The 20,573-nt window shown below is 43.4% G+C and overlaps 2 protein-coding genes and 1 pseudogene across 3 annotated transcripts in view; 1 reads left to right on the forward strand and 2 right to left on the reverse strand.

The window, feature by feature from the left end:
- Positions 1–6,146, forward strand: part of DNAI7 (dynein axonemal intermediate chain 7) — a 71,741-nt gene extending 65,595 nt beyond the window's left edge. Inside the window, exons 14-15 of the mRNA XM_075553049.1 lie at positions 1,042–1,155; positions 5,717–6,146. Coding sequence (XP_075409164.1) covers positions 1,042–1,155; positions 5,717–5,995 — 393 coding nt within the window. The 3' untranslated portion in view covers positions 5,996–6,146. The remainder of the gene's footprint in view (positions 1–1,041; positions 1,156–5,716) is intronic.
- On the reverse strand, positions 3,365–5,167 carry LOC142450573 (mitochondrial glutathione transporter SLC25A39 pseudogene; annotated as a pseudogene).
- A 313-nt stretch (positions 6,147–6,459) lies between the features above and the next one.
- The window catches only part of IRAG2 (inositol 1,4,5-triphosphate receptor associated 2), a 42,292-nt gene continuing 28,178 nt past the window's right edge, over positions 6,460–20,573 (reverse strand). For both annotated transcript variants that reach the window (XM_075553050.1, XM_075553051.1), the window contains 7 exons: positions 18,602–18,749; positions 17,367–17,410; positions 14,121–14,183; positions 13,948–13,997; positions 13,548–13,649; positions 8,083–8,190; positions 6,460–6,703 (listed from right to left, as the gene is read on the reverse strand). In XM_075553050.1, the coding sequence (XP_075409165.1) occupies positions 6,460–6,703; positions 8,083–8,190; positions 13,548–13,649; positions 13,948–13,997; positions 14,121–14,183; positions 17,367–17,410; positions 18,602–18,749 (759 nt within the window). The remainder of the gene's footprint in view (positions 6,704–8,082; positions 8,191–13,547; positions 13,650–13,947; positions 13,998–14,120; positions 14,184–17,366; positions 17,411–18,601; positions 18,750–20,573) is intronic.

A 20,573-nucleotide genomic window follows, 5' to 3' on the forward strand; every position in this document is an offset into this window, starting at 1 on the left:
CTTACTATGATTCTTCTAGCACCTATCATATTTCTGAAATGAAGATGTGCAGTCAACACTTGTCACATAAATGAAGACAACGGAGTTCCTAACCATGAAAGGTGTGTTGTTAACACAGAAGAATTCTAGATAGTTAAAAAACTATCCACCCTATTTGTGTGTTTAATAAGGTTTAACTTTTATTGTTATTAATTCCTTGTTAATTGACACATCTATAACTACACAAGCTAATGACAAAACGGTATGGGGGCCATTCATATAACATTAGTAAATAGCCACATGGACTATGCATACACATGCCTAGAAAACAAGCAAAATTTTGTTTCAGGCACTCAGTTTACCTTTGACTCTATAAATGCTGAATGTAGTGTAATTTGCAAACTACTCTTCAGGAAACATCTCTGTGAAGATCTGTATGCTAGGCCCTATTTTAGATGATCAGCAGACAGCAACAAATGACACAAAGATCTCTGGCCCTGGAGATCATATTTTCTAGTAGAGGAAGGCAGAAATACACAAGAAAGGCTAAAGAAAAAATCTAGAGCGTGGGAGGGCGTGAGTGCCGTGGGAAGGCAAGCTCAGGAATGGTGGGCCGGCATGGTTGGGAGGCCCTGGTGAAACTGCAGGACTTGGGCGAGACTGGAGGTGGGGGCAGGGTTAGTGATGCAGGTTTCTGGAGAAGCAGCCTGCAGGTAGACCGAGAAATAGCAGAACCTCCTGCTGTTCGAGGCCTAAACCACAAGGAGGCCAGGGAGCCTTCAGCCGAGAGCACATTCTCCTGAAGAGAAAAGATGGTTAGAGAGGTGACGGTGGATGCGTGTGTGCTGGGAACGAGGCTTGGGCAGGGAGGCACTCGGGGCAATGTTAGGATTTTGCAATCTACACTGAGCGTGAAGACTCTGCTAGCTGCTGAGAGAAGAGGCGTGCAGTTCTATTTACGTTTTAAGTGTGTCTTCTAAATTAAGCGTAGACTGTAGGAGGGCAAAGATTACACTTGAACGGTGTCTCTACCCTCAGTTCCCCTTGTTTTCATCTTGACAGATTCCCATGGTAGAATTGAAAGCTTATCGGCAAATGGCCCTATTAAGTTCTGCTTTTGCATTCAGGTGGAGCCAGTGGAATTTAAAATGCGATTCCAACAAAGTTGTTTTCCAGGTACAGTATGTGAAATCCTACAAGCTATTCCCCAAAGGAAAGTAATCAAAAGATTATATAAACCATATAAACCCTTTTAAAAAGGTGAAAAGAAAAAAATAACTAACATTCAAAATGTTTTCAGAACTTCAAATGTTTTAAGTTTGTCAAAGTATAAACCTAAACTGTGTAAAAGTCATGTTTTTTAAATCATTTTATTGGGGGCTCATACAACTCTTCTCACAATCCATACATCAATCGTGTCAAGCACATTTGTACATTTGTTGCCCTCATCATTCTCACAACACTTACTCTCCACTTAAGCCCCTGGCATCAGCTCATTTTTCCCCTTCCCTCCCTGCTCCCCCTCCCTCTTGAACTATTGATAATTCATAAATTATTACTCTGTCAGATCCTACACTGTCCAATGTCTCCCCTCACCCACCCTTCTGTTGTCTATCCTCCAGGGAGGAAGTTACATGTAGATTCCTATAATCGGCTCCCCCTTTCCATCCCTCCCTCCCGGTATCGCCACTCTCACCACTGGACCTAAAGGGATCATCTGTCCTGAATTCCCTGTGTTTCCAGTTCCTATCTGTACCAGGGTATATCCTCTGGTCTAGCCAGATTTATAAGGTAGAATTGGGATTATGATAATGGGGGTGGTGGAGGAAGCATTTAGGAACTAGAGGAAATTTGTATGTTTCATCTTTGCTACATTGCACCCTGACTGGCTCATCTCCTCCCCACGACCCTTCCATTAGGGGATGTCCAGTTGCCTACAGATGGACTTTGGTTCCCCATTCTGCACTCCCCCTCATTCACAATGATTTGATTTTTTGTTCTTTGAAGTCTGACAACTGATCCCTTTGGCACCTCGTGATTACACAGGGTGGTGTGCTTCTTCCGTGCGGGCTTTGTTGCTTCTGAGCTAGATGGCTGCTTGTTTACCTTGAAGCCTTTAAGACCCTAGACGTTACATCTTTTGATAGCTGGGCTCCATCAGCTTTCTTCGCCACTTTTGCTTATGCACCCATTTGTCTTCAGCAATTGTGTCGGGAAGGTGAGCATCATGGAATGACAGTTTTATAGAACAAAGTGTTCTTGCTTTGAGGGAGTACTTGAGTAGAGGCCCAATGTCCATCTGCTAACTTAATATTAAATCTACAAATATAGGCACATAGATATATTTCCCCATCCTCATATATATTTACCTATGGGCATGCCTTTATTTAGACTTCTATAAATGCCCTTTGCCTCCTAGTTCTTTCCTCTATTTCCTTTTAATTTCCTCTCGTCCCACGATCATGATAAGTCTTCATTTGGGTTTCAGTAATTCCTCTGAGTTACATTGCCCTTGATCATGCCCTACCAGGCCTCCTATACTCTCTTCACCACCGATTTGGATCACTTGTTCTCTTGTCCCTGGGTTTGTTAACACCACTTCCTTTACCCCCATCTCCCCCTCTCCCGTGTCCCCCTGGAACTGTCAGTTTGTTCTATTTTAAGTTTGTCAAAGTACAAACCACAACGGTGTAAAAGTCATGTCTTTTTTTTTTCCATGGTGGTATCAAATGTTCTGGCTTCAGACTAGAGTCCAGTGTCTCTTTACGTTAACTCAAGAATAAATGAAGTATTTCATGTTAATACATATATAACACACAGGCTCTCAACTGCAACATAGCTGACATATATGCTACTTCTAGTTCAGAAAGCCAAAAACCCTAACAACTCCACTGCCATCAAATAGACTTGGGCTCAGGGCGATCCTTTTTGTAAAGACTCGTGGCAGCACCAGCCACCTCTCTCCCTCAGAGCAGCTGCTTGGTGTGAATATTGCACTTAGCAGCTCAGTGCCTGACCCACAGCAGCAACAGAAATCCTTATGGAAAGAAAGCTATCATTACATTCTTTTTTTTTAATCATCTTCAGATGTAAGGAATAGAGGTAGGGGAGACTGAGGCAGGCCCAGTTACAGCAAACATGCAGGGGCAGGGAGGTGGGGAGAAGGTAGCAAATTTGGTCTTGAACTTGGGGGGCTAAGAAAGTGAGGATCCTTGAGTCTGGGGTGTGGGGTACAGCAGGAAGAAGGCCAGGTCTGAGGAGGGCCTGAGGATGGTCTGGTGGGGGGAAGCCACAGGGCCTGCCCCTCGGTGCTGAGGAAAAGGCATTTGGCTCAGTCTCCTTAGCCCACAGCCCACCAGAGGAGATGGCAGTCCCTGAGCCCCTTTCAAGGGCCTGGCAGCCGCTGCGGATTGAGCTTCTGAAGGAAGCTTTTGCCGAACTCCTAAGTGCTGATCATAATGGCACAGGAAGGGGCGGCCTTGATGATGGGACAGGAAGCCTGCAAAGAGCCCGACTCGGCCTGGATCCTCCGCAGCAGCAGCCAGGTGGAATCAACCCGTGGTGGCCTCACTCTCAGAGCCTTCACTGTGCCCAGCGCGACCTGGCACTGAGTCTTCACCACATCGAAGGGCAGAGTCAGGATGGCTGCCACCGTCCCTGAGATTCCGCCAGCCACAAAGCTGATGCCCACGGATGTCTGGTCCTTTGGCCTGGGCCCACTCAGCCAGCTCTTCACCAGCTCGTAGTTGAACCAATACAGGGCTGAGAAGGGCACATCCCCCAGGGCAGTGGGCCCCCAGCCCAGCCACAGGGAGGCCAGCCGCCCCTAGTCACTGCAGCCTGCACAGAGGCACCCAGCTCCGGATAGGACACATGCTGAGCCTGTAGCTTCGTCCTCACCAGCTCCAAGGGGCTGACCACAGTCACAGTGCTCAAGCGGGCCAGAGTGCCAGCCACCATGGGGGCATAGAGGTCAGAGGTCAAGGCTCGGTTGCACAGGAAGGTCTTGAGTTGGTCATAAGAAGTGAAGTAGATGGCAGTGGCAGGCACAGTCATCACCAGGGGGGCTGGGAGGCCACTCCACAGGGTCCTGGCGCCCTCGTGCCACACAATCTTCACAAAGGCATCCGTGGTGCCGGTGAACTGGGTGGGGTCATGAAACCAGGTGGCGCAGCACTCGCTGTGTGGGCACAGGTAGAGGGGCTGCAGGACGCCGTTGCAGTGCAGGAGGCACTTCCCTGTGGGTTGGAGAGAGGAGGGCAATTTGGTGCAGGAGACGCTCCAGAGTTTAGAGGGCGACTTCAGTTCGGTGGCCACCGAGGGGCGCTGGGACTGCAGACCAACCTTCACCACGTCCAGGGGCGTAATGAAAAGAGAGGTGACCACTGCTCCAGCGCCTGAGGCCACCATTTGTTGGAGGGGGTTAATGCCCCCCGGTCCTGGTCAACCATCTTGTGGTCTCAATCCTGATTCTAGGCCGGTGCTTGTGTGGTGCGGCGCCGGGAACCAGGCGGGCCCATAGGGACTCTGCTGCAGGTGCACGGTTCGCGGGCGTCCGCCCCACTCAGAGGCCTCTGCTTGCTTCTATCATTAAATTCTAAAAGTTGATGTATCGATGCTTTAGTATGAATCACCAACCAGATTACTTTATTTTCCCCTCTAAAATATAAACTCTTCAAAGGCTGAATTGTATTGTTGTAGTTGTTTATTAGTATATTGTAGGTGGGCATTTTTCTGTGTTTTATTTTACTCTGATATCCCCAGCATAGAGACCATGTGACTGGCACCTAATAGGTGCTCAATAAATATTTGCTGAATAAATACATATGGATAAACACCATAAGCACCAACATATTGTACTAGAGCTCACATTCTAAGGACTTAAGGACCCCTGGTACCATTTCTTGTCTTGATATACGTTCAGCCTCAGCGAGTTCATTCTGATCCCAACTGGCCAGGTGAAAACACTTTTGCTCTCATGCAGAGTGTGTATGACAGTAGAGAATTCCTCTGGACAGGCCGGGTAGGGGTCGTGTGCCCTCGGTGATGTATGGGAGTGTACCTTTAATGGAAGTTGGAGTGCCAGGGCCACGTGGTCATGAGTCATAACCCCACTGAGGTGGCCCGAGGGCTCCAGAACCAACCCTGTACGCTTTTCTATCTGTGGTTCTGTGAGTATGTCAAGCATGGTTCCTTTCCCGTTTCTGTTCTTCAGGCTGCAACAGTGATGCACTGATCTGTCCCAGTCATGAGCTAGTGCAGATTTTCCTTTGTTTTCTGTGTTCCATAATTACCAACGTAGCCAGGATCCCTTTGGACACCGTTAGGGTCTCAAGCTGATGGTTCCCTACATCGAGTTGATTTATCTTTGTCTTGCATTTGCCCTGTTTAAGACTTAGTAAAAGGGGCTCTATAAAACATATTTGCATTTGTCATTTCCCTCTAGAGCAATGTCAATAGCTTTATGGTTATAAAAATCAACAGGGGTGGTGGGCATTGAGGACGCTTCCATGGTGCTGATGGTTGTACAACTTGAACATAATGTCACGGATTGGTCTAAGTGAACAACATTGTGATATATGTAAATGTTTACCAGGAACACACAAAAGTATTTTGTTGTTTTTATTTTTCACCTTGGCAAGTGGAACTGAGTAGATGGAACCCTTCAATTGGTACTCTACTACCAAAATCCCTAATGGCGGAAGAGGAGCCATTTTCCATTTTCTCTTTTCTTCAGGTGAAGGAGCTCCTTAATGCAGAATGTGACCCGGAGTCTTCCAAGTGGGCCCTTTTCATGTTTAACGGTGACAGGGCACAAAGACTGAAGATCGAGGAGAGCAGTGAGACATACTCCGAAGCACTTATGGATGAAACTGAGTTACATTCAACTTTATATCACATGGTTAAGGATTCCGCTTCAGGAGAAGCTATAGAGAAAATTAGAAAGTCCAACTGCCAGTTTACTGATTCTGTTTGCCAAATGCTACTCTCCACACGATTACTCAGCTATTCCTAGTCCCATGGATACGAAAAATCAAGCAACTTAAAAAAATCAGACATTTCTTCAATAAAGTGTAACCAGTGACTAGATTTCTAATAACTATTAAAGTGATCTAATTTTAACTCAAATTGTATTTTAAATAATGGGTACTTGTTTCCTTACTAATTGTAGCTGGTCTACTGAAAATTTCACCGTTACGAAGATTTGATTTGAATTCACCTTTATTTCAATAAATTTTAACAAATGAAACCATGTCTACGAGTCCTTCCTTGAAAAGCTCATTAAACAATCAGAGGCAGACTCCTCCCACCGTATTTAGGCAGGGAGGTAATCACAGACAGAAGTAGCATAAAAACCTTACAGCGGAGGCAAGAACCTCCGCTGGTACCGACCGGGCTGCCCTTTCCAGCTAAAACAATTCAGAGTTCAGCTACTGTCCGTTAAAAAAATCAAGCTGCACAGGCTCGGCTGTGCAGCCGTCACACTGGTGGCGGCCCGTTGTGCTGGAGTCGGGTGAAAGGCCACAAGGCATGTTCTAGAGACATCCAGGAGTCCCCCTGCTGTACGGGAGCGGCATCCACAGACTTTTGGAAAAACAAGCCAGTGAGGAAGCTCATCATAGCAGCAAAGAGTACGATGAACACAACAGAAATCCAGAGGGTCTTATTCGCTTTCCTAAAGGACGTCTTGAGATTTGTTGCCCAGGAAACTATTGTGCCATAACTGTAAGGAAGATACAAATACAGAATGGGGTGATCCCCATAATTTGTTGCAATCAAGTTAATGTGCCCTGCCTACCAACAGCGCTGCCTTACTAAGATATTGGTATTGACGACAGTCTGCATCCCATCCTCTAAGAGAAATGAAGAAATGATATGCTGTAAGGAAAAACTGACAGTCACATTCCTTAGGCATCGTTATTTACTCCTAGCAAGCATGTTCTGATATTTACCTCATTCTTTAAATCCGGGAAGACAATTTACGTGTCTTTGAGAATGCAATTTACTAGGTAGCGTAGGTTATATGAGCAGTCTCCCAAAAGTTGCATCATTCAGAAAAATTCCGTTCATTTTAAATTCCATTTTCCATGAACTTTTTAAAGTTCACAAACACGTAGATGTGTGTGTATATAAACATGTCACTTATTTATCACCATAACCTGCACTTGTCTGTCTGTACTGAAACTTAAAACTTAGTTCTTTTAGAAATAGAAACTTAAAGTTCATTTCTTTTAAAAATAGAAAACACAAAAAAGCTTCTTATAACATCAACCCTGAAAATAGTTGATTCAGGGCAAGACACTAGTGATGTCAGGATTCACATCCTTATTTTATAAGCTGGTGCTCAGAGGAGGAGAACTTGCTTATTGTATCACATCCCAAACCCAAACCTACTGCAACCCTACCCAGGGCTTCAGAAATGGTAGCTAGCTATGGGAGCAGAGAAGCTCATTATTGGAAGAAAAAGGAGCCTGTCTTTCTAACCACCAACCTTTCAATTAGCAGCCCAATACTTAGCAACGGCACTGCCAGGGCTCCTTTATAGCCATGCACCGAACCCACGGGGGCAGAGCAGAACTGCCTTGTGGAATGTCCCAAAAGGCTCCATATCAGTCTTTAGGAAGCAAGCTGCCACAGTGTTCTCCCAGGGAGCCTCTGGTGGGTTGGAAGTGCTGACCTTTCAGGAAGCAGCCCAGTACTTTAACTATTGTGCCACTAGGGACCCTCTATGGCTCGTTACCAAACCCACTGCCATCAAGTGTCTCGGCCCCACAGAGACCTGTTAGTGTTCAGGGGAGGAGCTGGCCTTGTCTTTCTCCCTGGGTTTGACCCACCAGCCTTGCGGTGGCAGCCCAGTGTTAGGGCTGGAAATTGAGCCTCGCTCATTGGGCTGCGCAGGCAAAGTCCTGGCACTGTGAGTGCTCCCGCCTCTTGGACCATTAGGCTCAAGAACAGGTAGGATGGATCACACCCACTTGTCCATTCATGTTCAATTTAATAATTTGACACGTCTTTCAGTAATTTAATGTTAATATTGTTAACCCTGCGTTACCTTTCAGTATTCCTACCCAAATGACAACATGTAACAAATGCACAACTTACGCTGAGGAGACATCCCATTTTGATGGATTTGTTCTCTTTTCAGAGAGACTTGGCGTCCGGGACCTTTCTAGGATTTCTTCTCCAGGTGGTTCTGAGTCATCTTTAGTTCTGTAAACAAGTCTTGTTTTTAATATGTGAAACTATGTGAGTGATCTGTAAGTCACGAGGCTCATGGAGACTTGGTTTGCTTTAGAAAGAGCCATTATTACCAACAAGGGGGCTTCAACGAATCTATGGGAAAGCCCACTATCTTTTCATTCCATTTTCCACCAAATTTTCAATCTCCCCGATTTCTCCAAGTCACCGAAGTTATAGGAATTTTATTTTTAAAATAACTTCCAGTTGGAAAAATAATGTTTGTTTTAGAAAATTAGGACACCAGCCAAAGAACAAAGGAAGGTTGTAGAAAACTGGTGAAATATATAAAGATCCTATAACATTTGTCAATCTCACACCAACAGTTAGTCATGTAAACATGGGCGATCCCCGTCTCTGCACATATATGTATTTAACCACCCTTTAAAGGATAAATTTGGGTGCTATATATATATCTTAATTTGTAATAGTTTTATTTAACAATAAATTTTAACATCAGTATAATTATTAACTATCCTACCACACCATCTTTGGTATTGTATTAGTGGATTCTACTTTTTCCTGGGTAGGATTTTTCATAAATGAGTGTGGAATAACTTCAAGAGGGAAAACATTTATGGACATAGAGATACTTAAAACAATCTATTCAGTGAGCTGAGATACAGCGAATGAAATGACTTTTAAGTTAAATGTAGTCTACAGTGAGGGCCCTTCATTAAACAGAACGTGCTTCATTATCACCTATGGACTGAATTGTATTCCCCCCCCCCCCCCCGCAAACTGTGTTGTAAACCTTAACGGGTCTCTTTCTGGCTATAACCCCATTTGGAATAGGGGTTCCTTTGCTAATAAATGGAGCCATCTTGGTGCAGGATGTGTTAAGCTAATCAATCACCTTTGAGATACACAATAAGCAGAGCAGACATCGAGAAGTAGGCAGAGATGGAGGAAGAGAGATGGCAAGTTACATGAAGGTCGTGCAGGAGCAGAAACCCAAGAGACAAGGAGCTCCCTTCTCCAGAGTCAACAGAGAGAAAGTCTGTCTAGAATGGGCATCCTGAATTTCGATTCTGGCCTCTCAGCCTGTGGGAATATAAATTTCTGTTTGTTGATGCCCTCCTCTTATGGCTTTTCTATCACAAAACCTCAACTCCCTGCCATCGAGTCGACTCTGGCTCTCAGCAACTCTATTGGACCGAATATCACGGCCCCTGTGGGCTTCTGAGGCTGTAAATCTGGACGGGAGCAGAAAACCTGGTCTTTCTCCCTCAGAGTGGCTGTGGATTCTAACTGCTGACCTCACAACACAACCCAATTCATAACCCAAGAAGCCGCCAGGACTATTAGCATCGCTAGACAATTAAGACAATGCGGTACTGGAAGAGTGGGGTGCTGCCTTCACACACCCATGAAAACGTGGAAATAGTTTCGGAGCTGAGTGTTGGGGAAGAGACTGGCAGAGTTTTCAGGTACCTTCTAGTAAAAACCTAGATTGCTTCGAATATTAGAATTGTGGAGAATCTTCATGAGGGCCCAGAAGACAGAGCTATAGAAAAAGGCTCTCTCGTCTTAGAGAACAGGTTTGCCACTGGCAGCGGATGTTACGTACTTTACTAGCAATGTGGAGGTTAGATGGGAAGGCTTTACATTTAAACGATGAACATGGGATGAGACAAGTGAGGGCGGGCGATCCTTGCCACGCAGTCGCTGTGAATGTGAATTATGGTCCACTGTTTGGTGAGAGCTCACATTTGGAAGTCAGAAATGTGGGTCTCTAGATGGTGAGCTGGTACAGCAGGATCTTGAAAGGTTTCTCCTTGCTGCTTATAGGAAAGTGCAAGAGGAAAGCTGTCGTCTTTAAAAGGAACTGTGTGAAATGAAAACGGCCCCTAACCGTGTGGAAAACTCTTGGACAGTCGCAAGACACGTGTGCCAGGAGTTTCACCAAGGATAGGGCTGCAAGATCTGAGGGTTCTAGTCAATGAACATAGAAGAAAATCCATCCGCTCCGAATGAACGACTTAGAGACGGGATCAAAGGAAGGAAAACTATGTCTCTTAGAATTCTGCAGGCAGGAAGCTGTCCAAAGGAGCTCTCATTTTAATGCTTGTCCTCCAAGAAAGGAAGAGGCCATCCCAGAATCACTTCTGAGACCACCATAACTACAGGAAGTAGAGCTGCCCCCCTATGAAGGGTTGGAGTCACAGCCTTCCAGGCTTCAAAGGATGGCACTGGGCACCCAGGTTTCACAGCGTCAGATCTCCAGCAATTCAGCTGTGGTTCATATGTGCCACCCAAAGCGGAGGGGACGGACGGGGCTGTCATGTCCAACAAGAAAAAGAATGGAACCTGCAGGAGCCACCACTCAAGTGGACTAAAAAACAGAGCTGCCCTAAACTGAGAGAACAGAATCTCCATCTCAATGGGACTAGCAGGTGGGCTGAATCCTACGGTCTGAGGACAGAGCCCTTACCTATGGGCCAGCAGAACAGCATCATTTTCAAGGCCTGAGAGCCAGTGGAATTTGTCTTGCTAATTCTCAGACTTGCCCGTGACCGTACACCCTTCTTTCCTTCTAATTCCCCCCATTTATTATGGAAATTTCCGCCTTGCTATTGTATTTTGAAAACAGATAACTTGTGTTCTAGACCTCACCCACTCACGGGTGATGAAAAAAACTGTACCAGGATAGAAGACCCCTGAAGTATCGCATGTTTGAGGTAAATGGTTCATACAATGAGATTGTGTTTTGCATGTCAGGAATTGGGGTGGGGGTGGCGGGCAAAGGCTGTAATGCTATGTTACACGTTGTATTTCTAGTATAATGTATTATATGGTAGCATGCTGAGTTGTAACCCCTGTAACTTGTGCATGTCCTCCCTTTGGGGAATAGGATTTTCTTTGTTCACAGGCTATCTTTGTGTGGAGTGTGTCTTAAACCAATGAATGTTGCGATAGCAAATGAACAGCTCAGGCACAGAGAAGCAAGCAGAGGTGGGGGTAATAGATACCAGACTGTGTGAAGATCGCCAAGGAACTGAGCGCATACATAAGCTGACAAAAGACCAGGGCGTTTCCCCAGAGTCAACGAAAGCAGGGAACCTTTCTCTACCATTGGGACCCTGCATTTGGACTTGGAGCCTGCTCCACTGTTGGAAAATAAACTTGCATTCATTAAAGCCACCTACGTGGGGTGTTTCTGTGATGGCAGCACTAGAAAATGAAGACAGATGAGTTCCTCTTTGGACTTGAATTTCAAAATCCCAAACTCATAAATCACCCAACAAATGCTAAAAGGAACATGCCTAAATTATTTTTTTTCAATCAAGCATCTTTAAATAGGTGTTAGTCTTGTTTGGGCCCAAATCATTTACATTGTTGAAAGGTTTTCAAGGTGTTTTGCTTACAAAGACCCCCAATGGAAGTCATACTATTTTGTTGTTGTTCTTGATAATTTTGTTATTTTTATTTTATTTTTCACTTTATCTATGTTCATGATACCTGAGCTACACGGACAAGGAAATTCTTGCTGTGACAATACACCTTTCTTTTTAAGAAATATATTCATGAGACATTTTGACAGGACATGCATTCCAACAACAAGATCACACACTCTTGATGCGTCTCTTGATCTATTGCGTTAGAGTTTGTTGCACATCCAATAATGTCAGAAACTGTATTGTGCCCCTCAAAATATCTATTATAAATCCTAACCTCTATGCTTGTGATTACAATCCCACTTGAGAATGGATTGTTTTCTTATGTTCATGGGGCAGGATTAGTGTAGGGTGCATTTTGAATCAATTTCTTTTGAGATCTAAAAAAGATTTGCCAAGTAAGCTACGCGAGGCAGAGATGTAGGAAGAGACTGGAAGTAACGTGAAGACCACTCAGAAGACGCAGTGACCTTCTTCCAGAACCAACAGAGAGATCGCCTTCTAAGTTGGCACCCTGAATTCCGACTTCTGGCCGCTCATTATGAGAGCGTGGAGCATTGTTGGCTAAAACCATTCACCAGCGGTACCTTTGCTCTGCCAGCACTGGAAAACGAAGGGAAGCAGACTCCCAAGTGGATTCAAAAATGAAAACAAAAATATAGACTCTTTGGAAGTAGGCTCTGTACCGGCTATTCTTTGTAATCCTAGCCTCCACTGCCTATCACGTAGGAAGTACTTCATGAGTATATAGAAAGCGCATACATATCCCTTTCCTTAAAATCCTTGATTGTGCTGATGAGGAAACCAAGACAATGCAAGGTTAAGCCATTACCCAAGGTGACACAATCACTGAGAGGCAGCATTTCTCCATCGCCCTCTTTCCTTATCTCAGCCTTGTGCTTCACTCGATCTAACCTGAAGGCTGATAAATGATCCCCTTTCACCATGGAAGGATATATGCTGTTAGGTTTTGATTGATTTACTAGATAGAATTTTATGTTTCTCTTACTTTTGAGTCACAAAAATGAGAGATACACAGTACATATATGTTGCATATATGTACATACATTATACGCATATTCTACACAAATTTTATCTAAAAATTAATTGTAAAATTTAGGTTACTCCCCCCAACTACCATGATCCAAATTCTACCTTGCAGGGCTGGATAGGGCTGAGGTTGTACACTGGTACATATGAGGGCTGGAGGTACAGGGAATCCAGGGTGGATGATACCTTCAGGACCAAGGGTATGAGGGGCGATGCTGGGAGAGTGGAGGGTGAGTGGGTTGGAAAGGGGGAACTGATTACAAGGATCCACATGTGACCTCCTCCCTGGGAGATGGACAGCAGAGAAGGGGGGAAGGGAGACTCCGGATAGGGCAAGATATGACAAAATAACAATGTATAAATTACAAAGGGCTCATGAGGGAGGGGGGAGCGGGGAGGGAGGGGAAAAAAAAGAGGACCTGATGCAAGGGGCTTAAGTGGAGAGCAAATGCTTTGAGAATGATTGGGGCGGGGAATGTATGGATGTGCTTTATACAATTGATGTATGTATATGTATGGATGGTGATAAGAGTTGTATGAGCCCCTAATAAAATGTTTTTTAAAAATTTAGGTTAATGAATATTTTATTTCAGTAGCTCTTGATTGTCCTTTTCCCCTGAGGGCTGGATATCATTGAGGAAAAAATTATCTTTGCATGCCTGGCAAATTCCAGAAACTTGTCTAACTCATGACCTCTAACCTTGCAAGTTTGAGTACTACAAAAGTGAATGAAGTCACAAACTAGCATTTACATAGTGTGGTACAGTTTGTACAAGTATTTCAGAAAGAACTATATTTCTGATAAGCTTTGATCTAATCTCAAAATAAACGCGATGCCCACTGTTGACGGCCAGGTTAAGTCAGCACACGGCCTGCACTTACTTCAGTTCGCCCTTGTCTTCCTCCGCATCCGCCCATGAGTAGGTGCTGATAAACCGATGTAATGAGGGACGGTGTTCGCTCTGCTTTGACCCCAAAATACGCCTAAATAAAGACGATCACGGTCACACCCACTTGTCAACTGAAATATATCTTTAGCTACTGCCAATTTATTTCCTATTGCTTAAATTAAGAACACTTTGCATAATTAATTTGTGACAATCACATAACTTATATTTTACAATAAAGCGGTCTGATGACATTCAATGGATACTTATTTATTTTGCCTTTACTCTGTACTAGACATATGTTACTGTGTCACTTATTTCAAGTGCTCGTTTCTGTTAGCCCCATTATAGAATAGTAAGGCTCTGAAAAAAAGCAATCATAAAATTAAACTTACCAACTGCTTGATCTCCTATTGAATCGATCATTGTTTTCCATGCCAGCCACCTTTTGAAGTTGAGATGTTAAAGAAATGAGAAAGTAGGAGTTTAGTGAGGGGTCTGCTCATGTTTTTTTGTGATACGGAAAATCAATAAACATTTTACTCAAAGTGCTTAGGAATCTGTTTACCATTACTGCATTTCCAATATTTCTGGGCAAAGAGGCAATGGTCACTCTTCGCAGAGAAGATGGCTACATGGAGGAAAAGGGGCATTTAGAAAAATTCTCAATATTTTACTCGTATATGTAACACTGATGAAACAGATACATCTATGCACGTGCCACTGCCGAGTTAAAACAATTGAAATATTTTAAAGGTTCTTTTACTATAGCCAAATTGTTCCCCAAAATATTCCACCTTCCCTAACAGTGGGTTATTGTAAATTTTGCCTATCAGATAAAAAAATCTAGTTTGCTTTGGTTTACATTGATTTGATTTCTAGTAACACTGAACCTGTGTTTCCCATTTTAACAACCTTGTGCATTCTGCTCTGTGAACCGCCTGCTTAGGACCCTTGTTCATGGTGTTTCCCCCAAGAAACATTTTTATTGTTACAGGAACCCAATCTATTCATCAGTCTTGTACCCTTTCAACATACTTATTCAATCCGTATGCTAAACAAATAGTCTGAGAAACCGGGCTACATGAAGCACACAGCATCAGGATTGGAGAAAAGCTATTGGCAACCTGTAATGTGCAGACAACACAATCGTGCTTACTGAAGGCAAAGAGGACTTGAAAACATTCTGATAAAGATAAAAAACTACAGCCTTCAGCATGGCTTCTAACCTTGTGGAAAGAAAACCAAAATCCTCACAACCTCTTGACAAGCAGTTGTCAAGGATTTCATTCTACTTGGACCCACAATCAAAACTCATGCAAGCAGCTGTCAAGAAATCACACAGCATCCTGCACTGGGATCTTCAACGCTCTCAGGAAGCAGCCATGTGAGGTACAGTGATTGATTTTACCTAATCCAGGGGAAAAAAATGACACGAATCGAAAGACGCATGGAAACAGTTCAACAGACGAGGGACCACGTAGACCTCAGTCCTCATAACTCTGACACCAGAAGAACTAGCTGATGCCCAGCTACCACAACTAGCTCCTCTGATGAGAATCAAGTATCAGAAAACGTGGATCAGAACTCAAAATCCTAAGAGAGACCAGACTTACTGGTCAGGTAGGACTGGCAGGAGGCCCAAATGTCTGGCCTTTACCCTCCAGGTCTGGAAGTGAACACACCACCGAGTTAGGATCATGAACTAGTTATGATCAAGAGGGTAGCATTTACCCAAGGACAAATCCCAGAGGGTTAGGAAAGAAGAGGAACACAGGGAGGAAGTGGGAGAGGGGTTTCAGTGGATGAGCAGAATTAAAATGCATATGATGTACTGAATGTAACAGTATATGTATTTTGCTTGGTAAATCTTTACCTAAGTCACAGAGTATCAAAACATGGTATTTTCTTTTCATTTCTTCTTTTTCACAACAACAACAAAAGAACAGTTTATTTATCTTTTAGTTCTTCCAAAATTGAAAATATTGAGTCCTACAGCTAAGGAGGAAAAAAAAAAAGACTCCTGCTCCCCTCCCCCTTTTCTTAAAGCCACAGAACACAGAAGGAGCTGCAATGGGACTGGTGGGTGCAGAGAAGCAGAGGGGGAGGAGGACAAGATAGCCCCAGTATTCAGAAGAGCAGTTCAGCAGAGACTGGTAGATGCAGGACAACGCACGACGAGTCAAAACAAGCAGCAGCAGTGACGACAGGCTCTGTTGGAGACGTGACCTCCCTTCCTCTCCTCCTTTATCCTCATCAGTGTATTCTAGGATCACCTTGTGACTGAGCTCTTCCAGATCACACCGTTGCCTCCTCTGAACCGCCTCTCGATTTTCCCTAGAAGCACCACATGAGACACAACCAACCTCCCTCAGATACCACGTCAGAGGAGGAGACGGTGTGATTTGCAAGCCATGGGGTTGTCCGTAGCCTCATAGGCGTGGGAAAGATGGACAAAGAAGAAGCAAGGCTACAGGTGAAGAGGTGCACCTGAATCGTGAGGTCAGCAGAGAATATTGAAAGTGCCCGGCCTTGCTCAAGTCGAGGGTCAGTGAAGAAGAGGAAGAGCGGCAAGGAGATAGACACCGAGGCTGCGTCAGTGACTCAGTGGAGCAGCTCCGGGCAGCGTCTGAGACGTGGTACAGACTTGCTGCGAGTTGGAGCCTACTGGGCAGCATCAACCATCATCCTCTCTGCTTTGATGCCTGCAAAGGTTTTTCCCAACTCAAAAAGTGGTCCATTGTGTACCCTATTTGTTTGTTCCCATTTAAACAGTCAGATGAGCCTGATGTTTTCATGCATAGATATGTGTATATGTCAGACTTATGCTTTCCATAAAAAAAGCCTGTGTATGATTAGTGGTTCTTAAAGCTTAGATAAGAACAACTTTGGGGTATCAAAACATCTTAAATGAAGTAAATATATGAAAGTATTTTTATGGTAAATCTTTTTTTAAAACCACCATAGGTCAGAGAGCATCCAGAATTTCAAACTGAGGCCTAAGAAACCTGGGTTCTACCTTTACAAGATCTAATTAATCACTTAACTTCAGTGCTTTGCAGTTTATTTGAGAAAAAGAGGAATTTGTATGGAATAATTATAAAGTCATTAGCTTAAAAAAATCTGATTTTCTATCTATGTCTGCCTCTGTTTGACGGTTAATATCCTATTGTCCCCCATTTATTTAGAAACAAACAGAACCCTGAGTAATATAAATATAAAGTATGTCCCAGTTTTATGTTCAGCCAGGAAAGAAAAGGGAACTGTCATTTGGGGCGTCTAACAAGTAGTGGTGGTGGTGGTGTGTGTGTGTGTGTGAGATAGAGAGAGAGAGAGAGAGAGAGAGAGAGAGAGAGAGAGATTGCTTCTTTCATATTTGGAGGGTGACTGGATGTAACCATGGAGTGACATGGTGCTGGACCTGTAGCTGTGATCAATCAAATGGCTGTGTGGTGGAATACAAGAGCTGAGAATGATGGAGTGGGAAGGGAGGTGGAGTCTAGTCCCTATGAATCTGGTAAAGATCTTTTACCATCATTGACTTACCTATTTTCAACTTTTATTTTACATGAGAAAGAAATATGTAGAAATTATTATAATAGCTTTCCTGATCCTAGCAATAGATGTAATTAAAATAATAATATAGCAGGAAATATAAAAACACATGCTTATAAATACAAATACACACATACATACATATATAAATTAAACTACCTCTTTATGATTTACATTTAAAACCATATTGCTTCAAATAATATTTTAAAAACCACCTTGTAAGCATTTGATGGATGAATTAGGAGACACTAATAATTACCTTGGAGTTTAGAGAAGCTGAACGTTTTTTAATTTGGCAGTCATCTGAAGGGAAAACACATTTTACAAATTACATATGTAACTTAGTGAAAGGAAGAGTCTTCATTCTCTAGAAAAAATGCAATGGTCAGAAAAGAGTTATTTTCAGCCTTAGAGACTACTGAGCAGTGAAAGATCTCCATTATCATAACAATTACCATTTATGCCGGTGACAAACAATTATTCCCGTCATTGTTGATCTCTGAAATGCCTACCTAGCATGTAAACCAAACCACTGCCATCAAGTCGATTCCGATTCCCATTCATATGACCCTGAAGGACATAGGGCAGAATAAAGCCACCCTATCGGATTACAAGGCTGTCTTTTTTATTTTAGTTTTTTTCACAGCCACAGCTTTCTCCTGCATAATGGCTGGTAGATTCAAACCATCAACCTTTTCGTTAGCAATTGAATACTTAACCACCATGCTGCTAGGTCATCACCAACTGGTGTCATTTAGAAGACATCTGCTCAATTAATGAATTGTGAGACACAGATCAGGAGAGTACTACGCATGTCTACTCTTCCTAGCAGGAGGAGTTCACTATTGAATTCTGCCCCCCAAAGTTTGCACTGTTCATTTAACAAAAACTATTGTAAGATTTGTATAAACTGTGTGACAAGACATGACCCATGGCCTCAGGAAGGCCTGTTTGTCCATCTATTCTATGGTGCCATGGTACAAAACCATGCTGATGAGACTAACTTAAGTTTTTCTACCTCACTTTATATGCGGAGAAATGATGAACCCTACCATATCCAAAACAGAGAAATACTCGGTCAGCTTAGGTCCGTGGGTGGCACAAATGCCTTGCTCTCAGCTATCAAGAAAGTCCTAGTGATTTGCTTCCATGTGATTAAAGCCAGCCAAATCCCCGTGGAGCCCAGTCCTACTCTTTAACACATAGCGGTCTGATCTGACTCAAAGACAATAGAAGGGTCACCTTTGTGGCCTGGATTGAATGTACTCACTCATTTCAGATATCTGAATAGATTGGGTACATTTTCAGCTTCATTACCAATAAATCCTTCATGACTCTCAACTAGTTTTCTCATCTAGTACAACCTTACTCTTAAGGTCTTATACTATAACGCATACAAAGATTTAGGGAGGGAGAAAATAAAAGAGGACGTGGTTAGGAAAATGATACTGTTAACTTAAAAAATGTTTTGTCATCTTAAATTTTATCTATTACCTTCATCTCCAAGAGGGTTAAAAGAGCGTTCATTCTGCAAAAGCACCTGCTTCAGTTCTTCTAACTCTGCATGCTCCTTGGCGTACATTCTCTTCAGGTTTTCCACATGTTGAATCATCACTTCGACTGCCTTACTCACCCTGCTTTCCTAGGAGGGGAGGAAAAAGCAACATGATGTTAAAACTACTACGCTCAATATCCCGGAAAGATGCACATTGATGACATGCATCATTGCATCCCTACGTTCCAATGAAATTACAATTAACCATGTTTTTAAAAATCAATGAGTCTCCAAGAGTACACAGTGTAATAGAGATTATAAGCGCAATGGCATTTGGGATGCTGGGCAGAAGTACTAATGACAAGTGACTCACAACAATCGAAATCCCTGAATCCTGACAAAGGCCATAAGGGGAGCCTATAGAGGCAACCTGGAGTAGGTAACGAGCCTCGAGATTGACACGAGGACCCTTGGAAGTGAGTGTGTGAATAGATACTTGTTCAAAGTATGTGCAGAAAGCAATTAGAGCCACAGATTTCCTTCCTTACATGGAGCAACTTCCCATTCATCACATTCCTGAAAGAGAATAAGGTTGAATCTCTGGAATGAGTGAGAGAGGTTTGTGATATCAGATGGTGAGTATTACGACCCTGAAAACCACAGATTTAAGTAAACGTCTGTGTTGGTTCTGAATATGGAGACCGTAAGTCTGGGTAGACTAGGGAAACAAATCCACAGAAACTCATCTGTCTAAGAGACAGTTTTATATAAAAGTGTACATTAAGAAAGCATCCCAACTCTGTGCTGCCCAAGCCCACAAGTCCACCATTAGCCCATATGTCCGACACCAATCTACAAAGTCCTCCTCAATATCACAAAACACACACTATGACACCGACTGCAGGAGGAAAGCTGAATCAGTGAACATGTAAGCATCTCAGCGCTGGCAGGGGTCTCCACACAGCTGCTCCAGCACCCAGAGCTGCACTGAGGTAGGTCCATATGGCTTCTCCACAGGGTTGTCCTGCAGGAAGTGGGCCTTGCAAGCTGAAGCAGGGAACTGGCTAAGGAAGCTGCACCCTGGTCTGACCATCACAAAGCAAGAGACCCGAGAACTAGCAAGGCGAAGTTCACTGAGCCCTTTATCTCTCGGCCCTTCAATTAATCCCACATGTGTTCATCGCCAGGTTGGCACAATAAACCTAATGATCTCAGAGTCCTCCCAGCCTTACTCCTTTTCCCAGCTCTCACATACAGGCAGCAGCACTTAACCCCTCAAGGCAGGCAGTTGGAAGATTTTTCTTGGGGAATCTAACATCTCGAGATAAAAATTCCCCAAATACTGACTTTAAGTGTACCCCAAAGTATCACCTTAGCATTTGGAAGGCTCAGTACACAAGAACCTGCTCCGTACAACAGTCAGAGAGAGTTCCCAATCAGCTGAACAAATTCAGGTGTCACCAGACAATGAAGTCTCCAGAATGAAAGGTGGAGACCGAAACACTGAGACAAACGGGAGGAAGTAAGCTGTAGGGAGACTGAAACTTCCAGGAAACTGATCCTTCAGTTCAGAGTTAGGGTCCTCTTTAGAACGATGAGACGGGCATTCTGAGAGCAACGGTCAATGCTGCTGCAGCTACAAAGCACAAGACAAATTTCAACAGGAGAGTTTCAAGACAAAGTTGACGAAATCTTCCTGAAACTGGTATTGAAAAGATTAAGAGGTAAAAAGGGGAGGAGGGCGTATTGGCTCAGGAGTGACACTATTCAAATAATGGGACATTTGAGAACATATAGAAAATGCAGACTAACTGGCATCAGATTTCAGTGGTAATGCTAAGTTTAAAAAAATGAAGCAGTATTGATGCTAAGTTTTAAAAAATGAAGCAATTTAATGAAAATGATAAGAGAAATGATCTTTAACCTGGAAGCTAAACTAGCAATGAATCATGACGACAGAGTAAATACATT

Source organism: Tenrec ecaudatus, chromosome 6 (genome assembly GCF_050624435.1).
Source record: "Tenrec ecaudatus isolate mTenEca1 chromosome 6, mTenEca1.hap1, whole genome shotgun sequence".
NCBI lineage: Eukaryota > Metazoa > Chordata > Mammalia > Afrosoricida > Tenrecidae > Tenrec > Tenrec ecaudatus.